The 13,943-nt window shown below is 43.3% G+C and overlaps 1 protein-coding gene across 3 annotated transcripts in view; it reads right to left on the bottom strand.

Annotated features, from left to right (window-relative positions):
• Positions 1 to 13,943, bottom strand: part of IL1R2 (interleukin 1 receptor type 2) — a 52,392-nt gene that overhangs the window by 21,811 nt on the left and 16,638 nt on the right. For 2 of the 3 annotated variants that reach the window (XM_023552600.2, XM_010593566.3), the window contains exons 2-5: positions 10,884 to 11,011; positions 9,502 to 9,763; positions 4,521 to 4,701; positions 659 to 833 (exon numbers count right to left, since the gene is read on the bottom strand). In XM_023552600.2, the coding sequence (XP_023408368.1) occupies positions 659 to 833; positions 4,521 to 4,701; positions 9,502 to 9,763; positions 10,884 to 11,011 (746 nt within the window). Of the gene's footprint in view, positions 1 to 658; positions 834 to 4,520; positions 4,702 to 9,501; positions 9,764 to 10,883; positions 11,012 to 13,815; positions 13,929 to 13,943 lie in introns of all 3 variants that reach the window. The other variant, XM_023552601.2, reaches the window with a different exon arrangement.

The raw sequence follows: 13,943 nt of genomic DNA, 5'->3' as shown, positions 1-13,943 counted from the left end.
CTCTGAAATCCCGTTAGAAGACTTCAATTGTGTTAGCTATTCACACTCAAGGATATTCTTACTGGAGAAAAGCAGGAAATTTTTCCTGGCAATGTCCAAGGCTGGAACACTTTTATGGCCCTTGCACCTAGCTAAGGGCCTGCAAATAGGAGATATGAAGTAAATGCTGAGCAGGCTTTAAAATGCTAGCCAAACCTGTTCACAGCATTGCTTTTAAGTATCATTCATTTAAACCAATGAGAGCTGTCACTATGAAATCCTGATATCAAAGGCAACTAGACATGTCTTAGGGAAGGAAAAGAGGGTGATTTCCACTGAATCCAGCCAATGCCCAGCCTCTGACTGGAAAGTTGAATAAAATCCTAGCATCCTAGAGTTATACACAAAGTTATGGCAACTGTGTTCTGACTGCTGGTCCTTTGGGGGCATGCCTTCCAAATGGGGCCTTCCAAAGGGGACTTTCATTCCCTGTAGTGGTGTGTTTTAGTATTGGACTTGGAACCCTATCACAACTGCCCACGAACTCCTCTTTCCCCATAACAACGCCCTGCTTCCTACCTTTCAGAGGTAGGATGGTTGACATACCCGAACCTTGGTTGTTCTTTGCATGTTTGTTACTGAACCACAATGGAAAGGTACCTTGACGGCAAGTACTTACGGTTGACATGCACTTTAATATGCCTTGTGATGTTATACCGAGTGCCATTATGGGAAAATGCCAAGCCACAGCTGTAATAGCCTGCATCCTCCATGGACACATTGTGTATCAATAAGCGAGTGGTTCCCCTCAAGCTCAGAAACTTTTTATTGTCTTGACCCAGAAGAGCAGAATCCTTAAAGAAAAAAAGTGTTGTTTTTAAGGTATACTAGACATCAATTTAAAAACATTTTTCTTCCCTTGAGTAGGGAAAACTTTTTAAGTTATGCTAAAACTTAGTATAGCTTAAAAAATTGCTTGCACAGTGGTTCAGAGCTCAGCTACTAACCAAAAGGTTGGCAGTTCGAACCCACCAGCTGCTCCTTGGAAACTCTATGGGGCAGTCCTACTCTGTCCTCTATTGTGCTCTGAGTCAGAATTGACTCAACGGCAACGGGTTTGGGTGTTTGTTTTTGTTGTTGATACATCAATACAAAAAAAACCCACTGCTGTCAATTCCGACTCACAGCGACCCTATAGGACAGAGTAGAACTGCCCCGTAGAGTTTCCAAGGAGCGCCTGGTGGATTCAAACTGCTGACCCTTTGGTTAGCAGCTGTAGCACTTAACCACTACACCACCAGGGTTTCCGATACATCGATAGACATCTCAAAAACTATAGAAAATACCATTATCGTGACTAACCAATATTGAATTTGCAACCCGAGATTTGCCCTGGTGTTTATTTTGCAAAGTTGTACTTCGGACATACTTCTAACTACACTTTTAGAAAAGGGAATTTGTTAGCCTATAAAAAGAATCGAATTACTGGATTGGTTTAAATAGCACAAAGGGCTAGAAAGATTACCTCTTCTTGGATAAAATAGGCCATTGAACATTCAGTATGTTTATGGCCCAACAGCTGCCTGTAACCCTCAGGCAACACCCATGGAATAGCAGTGTTGTGTGGTCACAGTGACTTGACCGACAGCGCTCAGAAGAGATAACGCTGCAGTAACTATTTTAAAATCATTTTTATTTTAGGAGTCAGTAGAGATAGAGAAAAAAAATGTAGGAAAAAACTAAACAGGAGAAATGAGGCCACCTTTTTCAAACGGACGAAGGGCGCTGTGGATTCTCTGGAGAAAAGAACCCTTAAGAACACGGCTTCCAACAAATTATAAAACGCCAAGTAAGGTTTGATAAAACACCCTAATGAGCACAAAATGTACTCAGGAACATATCTTTCCAAACTATGATGATCGAAAGCTTGGATTAGTGAGGTACGACCTGAGTCACTTCATAGTCATACTCGGAATGTCAACACAGACATAATTGAAGCAATTTGTTAGCAACATGACTCAGAAAGTCTGACTTTACAATATATTTGATTAAAAGTAAAAAATTTCATTGTTCTTAACAGGCGTGGTCAAATACCAAAAAAGTCAAACTGTTCCCAGCTCCAAAGTTGTTCTAAGGTCACAAGCCACCAGGGTTACCCTGTGTAGCAGCTGCGTGTGGAGCTGAACGGCCTGGTGTAGAGTCCTGGCTTCACCATCTGCTAGCTGAGTGACCTTGTGTGAGCTCCTTACATCTGTGTCTCTGTTTCCTAATCTGTGAAATGGAGATATTAACAGTTCCTACTTCTTTGGGTTGCCTGCCAGAGTTCAGAACAGGCTTACACATAGTACATGCTGAGTAAAGATTAGCACATTATGAAGGAACACATATTATTAGGTACCACTGTAATACCTTTGCCCATCCATATTTATTTTTTTTTTTACTATGGAGATCCCCATGGGTGCTTCATGTACATTAGTTCATTTAATCTTCAAAACAATCACCAAACCCGTTGTCATCAAGTCTGTTCGGAATCATGGTGACCCCACGTATTACAGAACACAACTGCCACATAGGGTTCTCTTGGCTGTAAGCTTTACGGAAACAGGTTTCGGTCCTTTCTTCCAAGGAGCTGCTGGGTGGGTTTGAACTGCCAACCTTTATTTTAGCAGTTGATCACAAAGCACTTGCACCGCAGGTGGTGGGAATTATTAAACACCATTTATAGAGGAGACAGGTTCAAGAGGTGAACTGGCCCAAAGCTGCACAACAGGTCAATGATGGAGCAGGTTTCAAAGTCAGGTGGGTGAAACCCTACACTTGTCCTCATATGATCATTATAAACCAAGAGCAAATACGTTCTACAGCTGGGCCGGCTGATTTACAGGGGCTGGCTACTTTACTCCACCTTCACAAAATTATTCAAAAGTTTCCAATGTTAAATTGGTGTTATATACATGTAGTTACAATACTAGTCATCTGGCTAAACTACTATCGACTAAAGGATTAGTTTCTATCAATGATTAAAGAAATTACTTTTTAATTTCAATCTATGGTCTGTATCAAGCGTCAGAAAACTTTCTCTAAGGGGTCATACAGTAAATAAGGCTTTGCAGGTCTTGGGATCGCTCTCACAACTACTAAACTGTATTGTGTGAAAGCATCCAAGGGTGATATGTAAATGAATGAACATGGTCATATTTCAATCAAGCTTTATTGACGGATATTGAAATTTGAATTTTACATAATTTTTACATGTCATAAAATATTATTCTTCTTTTAACATTGTTTAGCCATTTAGCTTAAGGATAGTACAAGAACCAGTGGCAGGTTCGATGCGGCCCATGGGCTGTATAGTTTGCTGACTACTCTCAGAAGCCCCTAAAAAACTCCATAGTATTTATTCGGCTAGGCAAAGGACTAAATTGTGTTTATATTTACTCTTTTAAACCAAAAGTTAATTAGCATGCGCTTTAAAAATTAAAATAACAACAGCAAAAACCAAACCCGTTGCCATCGATTCTGACTCATAGCACAATCCCATAGGACAGAGTAGAACTGCCTCATAGGGTTTCCAAGGAGCAGCTGGTAGATTTGAACTGCCAACCTTTCGGTTAGCAGCCTGCACCAGCAGGGCTCTGCTCTGAAATATATATATATATATATCCTTTAAGTAGGGCTTAGGAACCAGCCAGGGAAGAGTACTATTATGTAGTCATGGTGATTTGGATGTCAAATCATCGCTCTCTTCAGAAGAGGTAACACTGCAGTAATTATTTTTAAATCATTTTAATTTTAGGAGTCAACATAGACAGAGAAAAATTTAGTTCTCTAAATTTCGAGTCGATTCCAGCCCATGGCCACCCATGTGTGCAGAGTAGACTGCTCCGTAGGGTTTTCAATGCTGCGACCTTCCAGAAGCTGATCACCAGGCTGCTTCCGAGGTGACTCTGGGTAGGTTTGACCAGCCAACCTTAAGGCTAGTGGTCGAGCGCTTCAATGTTTGCGCCACCTGGGGACTCCCTTATGTGTATAAAGTTGTTAGGTGAACTAACAGTTTTTTGTTAAATTTTTATAGACAAAAGGAAGAGTAAAAACCTATTTCTTTCAGCCATTATTTATCGTGGATCCGTTTTATATTCTGTCCGCTCAAATCAAAATTCTAACCCAAGCCACACAAGGGCTAATGGAATATACCAGTCAGGGCTCTTTTTTAATTTAGTGCATTTTAACAGCCAGGAATACAAAAGGAAGTGTGTTCTCTTCAGAAATAGGTATTTTATACTTTCCTATGGCTTTTTTTTATGGCTAGGAGAGGGTCAGTGAAAGAGAGGAAGACTCTCAAAGAGATGAGACGGATTGACACAGTGGCTGCAACAAATGAGCTCAAGCATAACAACAATTGTGAGAATGGCACAGGACCCGGCAGTGTTTCATCCTGTTGTGCATAGGGTCGCTATGAGTCGGAACCGGCTCAACAGCACCTAACGACAACATGGCTAGCAAAACACATTTTAACAAAATGGCAGTTTATAAAGATGTACCTTGTACCATTGAATACTCCAGCCCGTTTTGTTGTGGGTGAACTCACTCAGCTCAGGGCAAGCTAACAATCCCGACGTTGACAGGGTTACAATTTGCGGGTATGAGGTGAAGGGCAGAGAAGCTTCTGTTTTTTCAAACACCCTGAGCTCAATGGACATTTCATCACAATAAGAGGCATTTCTGATTTAAAAAAAAAAAAAAAGGTAATAAATAGTATGACAAAATAAAAAAGGAAATTCAGAATAATTCCCCCAAACCCATTAAACTCTACGTTCTACATTGTGTTGATTGGCATTACGAGTCTTCTGTCTCTGCTCCATTTGGATTCCTGGAGGACAGAAGAACCAACATTATCACTGCTGTGTAGAAACAGTGATGTACCCTGCATTCTTCCCAAGGGACTTCCCGCCAGCCTGATTTCAACACCATCTAGGGCCACTAAGAAACCCCTCCAGTCCTCTCTGAAGGGTCTCACATGTGTCCATCGCCTGACCCAGGGAAGCATATCCAAGCGGAGAGACTGTTTCCTGAGAGCCACTATTCCAATATAAAGAAAATTCCCTTTACAGCTCCTGAGAATCCTTCATCAGCTGAAGCCTAACTGCAGAAACGTGCTGAAGACTTAGTGTAAGTTCTGTAACAGGGGAAATGAGCTTGGCAAGATTGTTGTCGGTCTCTTTATTTTTGTTGGTAGGGCTAACCATAATCTCAATATCATAATTCTATAAAGACCCCCAAACTGGAAAAAAGGGCAGAATCAGAACAAGCCTGGAAAACAAAGGAAAGGAAGGGAAAGAAGAAAGATAATAATAAAAAACATTTTAAGGAAGAAAAACATTAAAATATAATTATCATGGCTAAGATCCTGGCTCAAGGAAGATGTGTATCAAATACAGGAGGGAAAAAAATTGCAAAATGTAATACAATTTATATCCAAAGAGGCAATAAAATGTAGGGAAAGAAATGAAAAAGAAAGAGCTTACTACCCCAAAGTAAAAATAATTCATTCAAATATACAAGGCCCATCAATTCCTGCACCAGATTCCATACCTAGGTTTAAAAAAAAAAGAAGAAGAAGAAGAACATACATTTTATGCGCAAAGAAATGCATCAAGTTAACTATCACCTTGAAAAATGCACAATCTCACGGCCAGGTGAAGAAATGCAAAGATGAGTCTAAGAACAACGCACACCTGAAAAATAGCAATCCCAGCAGCTGGCCCAGAGCACACACGTGCGTGCCAGGCCCTGTGCTGAGTGCTCTCTAGATGTTATTTCCTGGATTCTTCTACACATTGAGGTAGGAATTATTGCTCTGTCATTTTCAGTGAGGAAAACACGGTGTGCAGAAGTTAAGTAATTGCTTAAGGTTGTATAGCTAGTAGGAGGTTGACATGAGGTTGGAAGCCAAGTAGGACTCTGGGAAAACCTGTGAAACAGGAACTTTCACTGGAAACCCAACTGATTACACATATCGAGATATACAAGCCTGTTCACATAACTGATCTAGTAAATCCTTTTGGGCAAGACATTCCATGAAAATAACTCAGAATAAGGATGGGCAGCAGGGTATGTGATGGCGAGCCACAGTCCCGTGCAGTGTGGCAGCCCATGACAAAGTATGGTTGTCATCAGTGCTGCTCACCCAGTGTTTCCAGTTGTTCCCCTTTCTGAGTGCACAGTGGGATTACATGTCCTGGCCCCGCTGTGCATGGGCGCAGTTATGTGACTCTTTGTACTCAATGAGTTGTACGAGTGTCACTTCTATACTAAAGCTTTAGTGGCCAAGAGAAACCATCCAGATCTCATTTCCTTCTGGTGTGGTGAGTAATGACATTTGAGATCATGACCGTTCCTTCAGCCTGGGTCCCTGAGTGCCTGTCAACCCATCGTGGACATTAGTATGAGTGAGGAAAAGCCTTTGTCCTTTAAAGGCACTGAGATTTAGGGCTTGTTTCTTACAGCAGTATATAACCTTGTCTACCCTGACTGCAGAAAGGGCATGTGGGTAAATGACGTAGGGCCAACAACTGTAAACACCAGAGAGCATTGTGGTAACTTCTGGTGATTCGCCGTCTCCCAGATCCCCAAGCTTAGAGGGGAAGAAGGAGAAAGGTCATCCAGGCAGACGCCCCCACAGGCTAGAAAGCTTGGAACACACTGGGATTTTCACTCCCTCCTCAATCTCATACCTCTTTTTTCTACAAGAATAAAAAATAGGGATATTAGGTATAATTTTTTTAATTGATTATAAAAATGAACTTTAAGACCAACATTACTCAACTCAGGTCTCCCTGACTTTTGCATATTTATCCCTTCATTGGCCTATAAGTACTGCCTTTTGGGAAGCAGAGGGCGTTCTCAGGGATGTATTGACCACCTGTGTGATGCTGCCTTTGCCAGATGCTTCACAGACAGGCTGTGATTTCATGTAATGCTCCCAACAAGCCTCTTTACAGGGCGGACAACTGAGGCACATAAAGATCAAGCAATGAGGCCAAGGTCCCACCCGACAGAAAGGGGGAGGGCTAAGACTGCAACCCATGTCTTTCTGATCCGAATTTCTTTCTTTTTTTTTTTTTTTTTTCATACTACACTATTAAGTTTTCCTCGCAGTGTTCCTTGGAGAAAATTCAAATTTCTACATTGGGAAGGAAAGAAAAACCATGCATTTCTCACCATTGTAAAATCAGACATCACGCTGCTCTGCAGGAGATTGCTTGCCTGCTTCCTAGGGAGGGTTCATTGACAGGATTGGACCTGTCCCTAAGTTGTTCATTGTGGGGTCTAGGCAACTAGGATGGTAGAAAGGGCGTGTGCCAAGGTGTGTGTGATTTGAAAAGATTCTCAAAATCATGCACACACACCCCTACCTGGGACTGGGGTGATGTTGTCTGAAATTCTGCCATTAGCCAGTAATTCCCTTGTGATAAGAACGTCACTTTCTTTGGTTCTCTTTTTAAATGTGAATATTCCTGGGCATAGTTTCCCCTTGAATCGAATAAGTTAATGAAATATGGAGGGACTGTAAAGCTGGCTGGTGGAAGGAACAAAAAGACACTTGGAGAGGACAGTGCCACACTAACAGGGAGCAGGCCAGGAATGCCATTTCACAATCAGGGCAAAGGTCTGCCCCAATCCTTTCAGGACTGAGACAAAAAACAAAAACAAAAACCAGTTATCACTGAGTCGGTTTTGACCCTTGGGGACCCCACGTGTGTCAGAGTATAGCTGTGCTCCATAGAAATTTTCAGTGGCTGCTTTGTTGGCCTTTCTTCCAAGGTGCCTTTGGGCGGACTTAAACCACCAAGCTTTCAGTTAGCAGCGGAAGCACCCAGGAACTCTACAGGGAGGTTTTAAGATGGCCGACACTAGGCCTAGGTCTCTCTCATTCAAGAAGCAGCAGGACCAAATGTCAGAAGATATGAGTTCTAGTTTCGGTTCCAGCCCTACCACCTGGGGGAAATTTATAAGTGATTTAACTTCTCTGGAGCTTGGTTCCTTCATCCGTCCAGTACACAGTTGGACTAATTCATTCCTAAAGTCTCATCCAAGTCTAAAATTCTATTCATTTATTTCTTGCGTCTCTATCATTTGGATTCAGCAGTGAACAAAATAGTCAACGTTCCTTGCCTCATGGAGTTTACATTCTAATGAGGTTGACAAGTGTTAAATACATGAGCACGTGTGCACACGCATGCTACGTAGAAAATTAAAAGCAGAGTCTATGAATTGAATTGTATTCCCAGAAAGATATATTGAAGTCCTATCCCCATACCTGTGTACATGACCTTGTTTTGAAATAGGGTATTGAAGAAGTTAAGATTGGTTTTGTTTTATGTATTTAAAATGACATTTTGCTTTTATTGGAAAAAAAAAAATCAGCTAAGTTTACACGAGGTTATATACCAGAGTAGGATGGGTCCTGATCCCATCTGAGTGGTGTCCTTATAAAAGACAATAGATACAGACAGACAGAGGAGAGCAGCCAAGCAAAGATGCGCCTACAAAGCAAGGAACAAGAAACACCTGGGGCTACCAGAAACTGGAAGAAACAAAGAAGGACCTTTCCCCAGAGCAGGTAGAAAGAGCATGGTCCTGCCAACTCCCTGAATTTGGACTCCCAGGCTCCTGAACTGTGAGACAATACATTCTGTCGTTTAAAGCTAACCACTTTGTGGCATTTTGTTACAGAGTGACATGAGTTCTTATCTTAGTCATCTAGTGCTGCTATAACAGAAATACCACAAATGGATGGCTTTCACAAATAGAAATTTATTCTCTCACAGTCTAGTAGGCTAGAAGTCCAAATTCGGGGCATCAGCTCCAGGGGAAGGCTTTCTGTCTGTATAGGCTCTGGGGGAAGGTCCTTGTCATCAATTCTTCTCCTGGTGGAGGAACTTCTCAGTGCAGGGACCCTGGGTCCAAAGGATGTGCTCTGCTCCTGGTGCTGCTTTCTTGGTGGTGTGAGGTCCCCCTGCCTCTCTGCTTCATTCTCTTTTATATCTCAAAAGAGATTGATTTAAAATACAACCTAATGAGTCCTGCCTCATTAACATAACTGCCTCTAATCCTGCCTCATTTACATTATAGAGGTAGGATTTACTACACAGGGAAATCACAAAGAAGACGAAATGGTGGACAATCACACAATACTGGAAATCATGGCCTAGCCAAGATGACAGGTATTTTAGGGGAACACAATTCAATCCATGACAGTGCTATTTTAGATAAAGTGGCTAGGGAAGTCCTTTCCAAACAGGGGACACTTGAGCAAAAACTTAAATGAAGGGAGGGGGAAACTGTGACAACATCTGGGAGAAGGTCCTCAGATGGCAGGTATTTCAGGGGCAGTGAGGTGGACACAATTTGGATTCTCACCTGTACACTGGAGTTTGACATTGAGGCCATCTCTGGAAGACTGAGAAAGAGTCCATTATGCAAGGAGCCCACCCCCACCCTCATCTCAGAGGGGCTTACCTGACAGTGCAGATGTAGGTGCCCGAATCCCTCTGCAAGGCTGGCAAAATCCACAGAGCCCCGTCCTGGACCCCCATGCGTGTCTCTTCTCCTGGGACCATCCTACCAGAGTCGTTTTTATGCCACATCATGTTGAGGTTGGGGCTGGCAGAGGTCTGCAACCAAGACCGCGCCTGGGGGCACCTCAGGACCACAGGCTCCCCTTCCACCCGGAAGTACTTTTTGAAATGCTTGCCACGAAATTGGCAATTTCTTGCAGCCACTGAAAAACAAGAGAGACCTCAGTCAGGCTTTTGGTTCCAAATCACAAAAGCTCTCTGGACCTCCAGACCGGGCTCATTCTGTCAGGGGGACATCAGGCACGGTGAGAACCTGCACCCTGAGGGTTCATTAACCCCATTACATGTGACTTAAAATTTCCAAATAACAGGCTTAGGGCTGCTATCAGCTCCAATTTACATTTAGTGGAGAAAGTAAACTCGGGCTCACGTGAAGAAAAAATGATTTAAAAATTTGGCCATTTTTCAATTTTTGACCCCTTGTCATTAAAAGCAGGTCTGATGAGACCAGAAGAACTAGTTGGTGCCCGGCCACAATCGATGACTGCCCTGACAGGGAGCACAGCAGAGGACCCCTGAGGGAGCAGGAGATCAGTGGGATGCAGACCCCAAATTCTCATAAAAAGACCAAACTTAATGGTCTGACTGAGACTAGAGGAATCCTGGCGGCCATGCTCCCCAGACCTTCTGTTGACACAGGACAGGAACCATCCCCGAAGACAACTCATCAGACATGAAAGGGACTGGTCAGCGGGTGGGAGAGAGACGCTGATGAAGAGTGAGCTAATTATATCAGGTGGACACTTGAGATTGTGTTGGCAACTCTTGTCTGGAGGGGGGATGGGAGGATAGAGAGAGAGGGAAGCAGGCAAAATTGTCAAGAAAGGAGAGACTGAAAGGGCTGACTCAAGAGGGGGAGAGTAAGTGGGAGTAGGGAGTGAGATGTATGTAAACTTATATGTGACAGACTGATTGGATTTGTAAACGTTCACTTGAAGTTTAATAAAAGTTATTAAAAAAAAAAAAAAGCAGGTCTGAGCTCAGACTTAAGAAGAGGTTGGTTGTGATGGGACATAGGGTTAAAATCCAAAGACACATTTTAAGGGCTCCCCCAAGAGCACCCCTTCCTCTAGCTTACTCCTCTGTCAGGGGTGACCACCCCCACGGCTGGTACAGTGCTGAGGAGGGTGGGCAAAGAGAAGCTTTGTTCGTTGGTCAGGCATGACTACTTGAGCCTTGATTTTTTGAGAGCTAGATAAATAATTGTCTTCCACAGAGAAACCACAGACAAGCCATCTCCCACCTGACAGCTTGGCTTCTTACCTGTGTGTTCCTCAGGCCGAAGAGCGAAGGCAGAAGTGGCCATGATCACCATGCACAAGATGAACATTGTTCCAGACAACTTCTGGAGGACACAGACGGTAGGAAGCTGAGGTCCAGCACCCAGTAGCCTAGAAGAAGAGACAGAGGGGTCACCAGGAACCAAAGGCTCCCAAAGAGAGAACCCTTGAAGGCCACCCTAGGGGCAGGGTATGGAAGCTTCACCTGATGATAGAAAACTTCTTGCCTAGTTTTTTTGTTTGTTATTGTTGCTATTTACAAGAAAACTCAAATTTTTTAGATTTGCGCATCTATGGTATATTCACTAAATATCCGAGAGTCAAATCCCTGGAGCTCTTACAGACTCTTGGTATGGGGGATTCATTTCCTATGTTTCTCTCTGGGAGTGGCCTTGGCACTCCTGCTCCCTCTGCTAGGATGCTCTTAGGTGAGGCTGCTGCTCATTCCCTCTCCTCCTTCAGTCTTTGCTCAAAGTGAGGTCTTCCTTGACCACCTGCCCACCCTGGAACTCGTATTCTCCTTTACTGCTCTAATGTTCTCCACGTCATTCGTCATCAACCACATCTCCTTTCTCTACAATGTAAGCTCCACGTGCATAAGAATCCTAGTCTGTTTTGTTCAGTTATGTCCCCAACTCTAACTTGGCAAATGAAAGAATGAGTGACCAGAAATCAAAACATCCTCATATTTTATTCATCAGAAACCCTTTCCTCTAATCTCTATGGATTAGCTCTTATTATACAATTCTGACACACCCTGGGAGATTCTATATGCTGCTAACTCCCAGGTTTCAAGCATCCCAGGGACAAAAGCAAAACAAGGTTCAAAAATGAATGATTTATACAAGGTCATGAAGCATTCCTCCCTACCCCGAGCCTGGAGTAGAAGCCTTCTGAGTCTCCCTGTAATCCCTCTCACACTAAATCACAATTTCCTGTTGATCAGCTAACCATTGCCACAACAATGCTGGCTAACAAACCACCCCAAAACTGAGAGGCATAAAACAACAATCATTTATTTTTGCTCCCAAGTCTCTGGGTCAGACAGAGGTTGGCAAATCTAGCCTAGGCTGGGATAGACTTGGCTTCAAGCTTCAGGCGGTATCCAAGTCAGCTCCTCATGTCTCTCATCCTCCTTGGACCAGTGAGATTCTGGGAATATGATCTTCTCATGTGATGGTAGAAGCATAACTGGTATGAGCAAAAACACACAAGGCCTCACTCAGAACTAACGCACTCTCATCTGCCCATCTTCCTTTGGACAAAACTTGTCAGGTAGCCAAACCTGCCATCGATGGGGTAGGAAAATACACCCCACCTCTGGTGGGAAGAACTGCAAAGTAGGAGCCATCATGCAATCCTGTTTCTTGTGTGGCTCCCCCATCGTTGGTGAGAGTCTTGAGATCTGAGGCCCAATCTTGTCCACGGTCCTCCTCAGTGACTACCTACTGCCCGCTCCCAGAAATTACCCAGGAAATATTTATGATTGGAAGTCTTTCAGAGAGTTGGGACTGCTGAGTGAATCCAAACATCATCTTCACTTTTCTTGAAGGAGTTTGAGTTGTTCTCTTCTCCTGGAACAGACGTCCTTCTGAATGGTTTGCAGGAACCCTGGGTAGTTCTTACTGGCCAGAGCAGGATTGGCAAACTGAGGAACTGACTCTAGAAATCCTCCCTTGCCAGTCAGAAACCATCAGAACCTGTAGGGTCAGCATTTTGGTCTGAGCTCCCCCTTCTGGTGACAAGGTGCCATGGAAGAGAAAGTGAAGAACCTGAGCTTTTTCTCTTGGCTGGGTGCACTATGAATCAGAATCAACTCGATCGCCATGGGATTTTGTTTGTTTGGATGAGCTTTTCCCCTAAGCTGTTCATACTTCTACACGGTCTTTATCCTTCACACATTTCTGAAGTGCAAATATTTCCTGTAACTTCACCTCTAACCTCACCCTTGGGTTTGTCAGGCCACGTGGTTGGCACCACATAAACTATCAAACTCTTTGGACAGGCATTAGATGATCATGAGCCAACTGTACTGGTCCCAGCCAGATTTACTAGTTCTCTAGTAAGGACATGAAAGAAGTAGGAGTTAAATGTACCATTTACGACCAATACCACATGGCCAAATAAATCAATGAAGTCAAGGATGCTGATGTAGGACCTGGTATGAGGGGAATAGCTACTGTGCTAAATACTGAATATTTATGCATTCATTTCATTCTCATGAAATATTATGCTCATTTTACAGATGACGTGATAGAGAATGTCACAGAGGTTAAATGGCTTGGCCAAGGTCTTACAGCTAGTGAGCAGGAGATGGAATTTAAGCCAAGAACCACCAATTCAAAACCCTTGCTCTTCTAAAGTATACTGTGGTTGCTAGTTTCCTCCCCCAATACCTATCCTCCCTGCTTCTCCAATAATACAACCCCTGGCTTTTAACTGGGCATATGGCCACCCCAAATAATGACTACATTCCCCATCCTCCTTTGCAACTAAGAGTGACCATGTGACAACATTTTGACCTACGAAATGTAAGTGGAAATATATGGTCCTCCCTAGGTCTAAAAAAAAAAAAAAAGGTCTAAGAGAAGCCTTTTCTCTTGTAGTTTTCCTTGCTGCTGGTTCAGTGTGGATATCATGGTTCGATTATAGCACATCATGGACCATCTTGCTAAAAGTGGTGGGGCAACAAGAGGGAAGGACCCTGAGTCCTTGATGGCTTTGTGAAGCTGCCCCTCCACCTTGGACTTCCTTCTTTTACATGCTTAAGCTTGTTATTCACAGCCAAACCTAATCCCAATACATTGCCTTTCCAGAATCTATGAAGAGGACCTGGGATAGGAGCCCTGCCAGTTCTGGCAGGTGCTAGGGTCTCACCAGCCCTCATCCTGTTGCTCAACTGGATTCAAACATACCTTTTCTGTTGACTGACTCTAAAAAGTCACTTCGACTCAAAGGCAGGATGAGCTGTGCGGCCTCCCCTCAGATGAAAAGACTCCCCACAGCCTGATGTTCTTTCAGGTTCAAGCTGTGTGAAATATGT

Source organism: Loxodonta africana, chromosome 15 (genome assembly GCF_030014295.1).
Source record: "Loxodonta africana isolate mLoxAfr1 chromosome 15, mLoxAfr1.hap2, whole genome shotgun sequence".
Classification (NCBI taxonomy): Eukaryota; Metazoa; Chordata; class Mammalia; order Proboscidea; family Elephantidae; genus Loxodonta; species Loxodonta africana.
The sequence above is the reverse complement of the archived record's forward strand: the minus strand, read 5'-3'. Positions and strand labels throughout refer to the sequence as shown.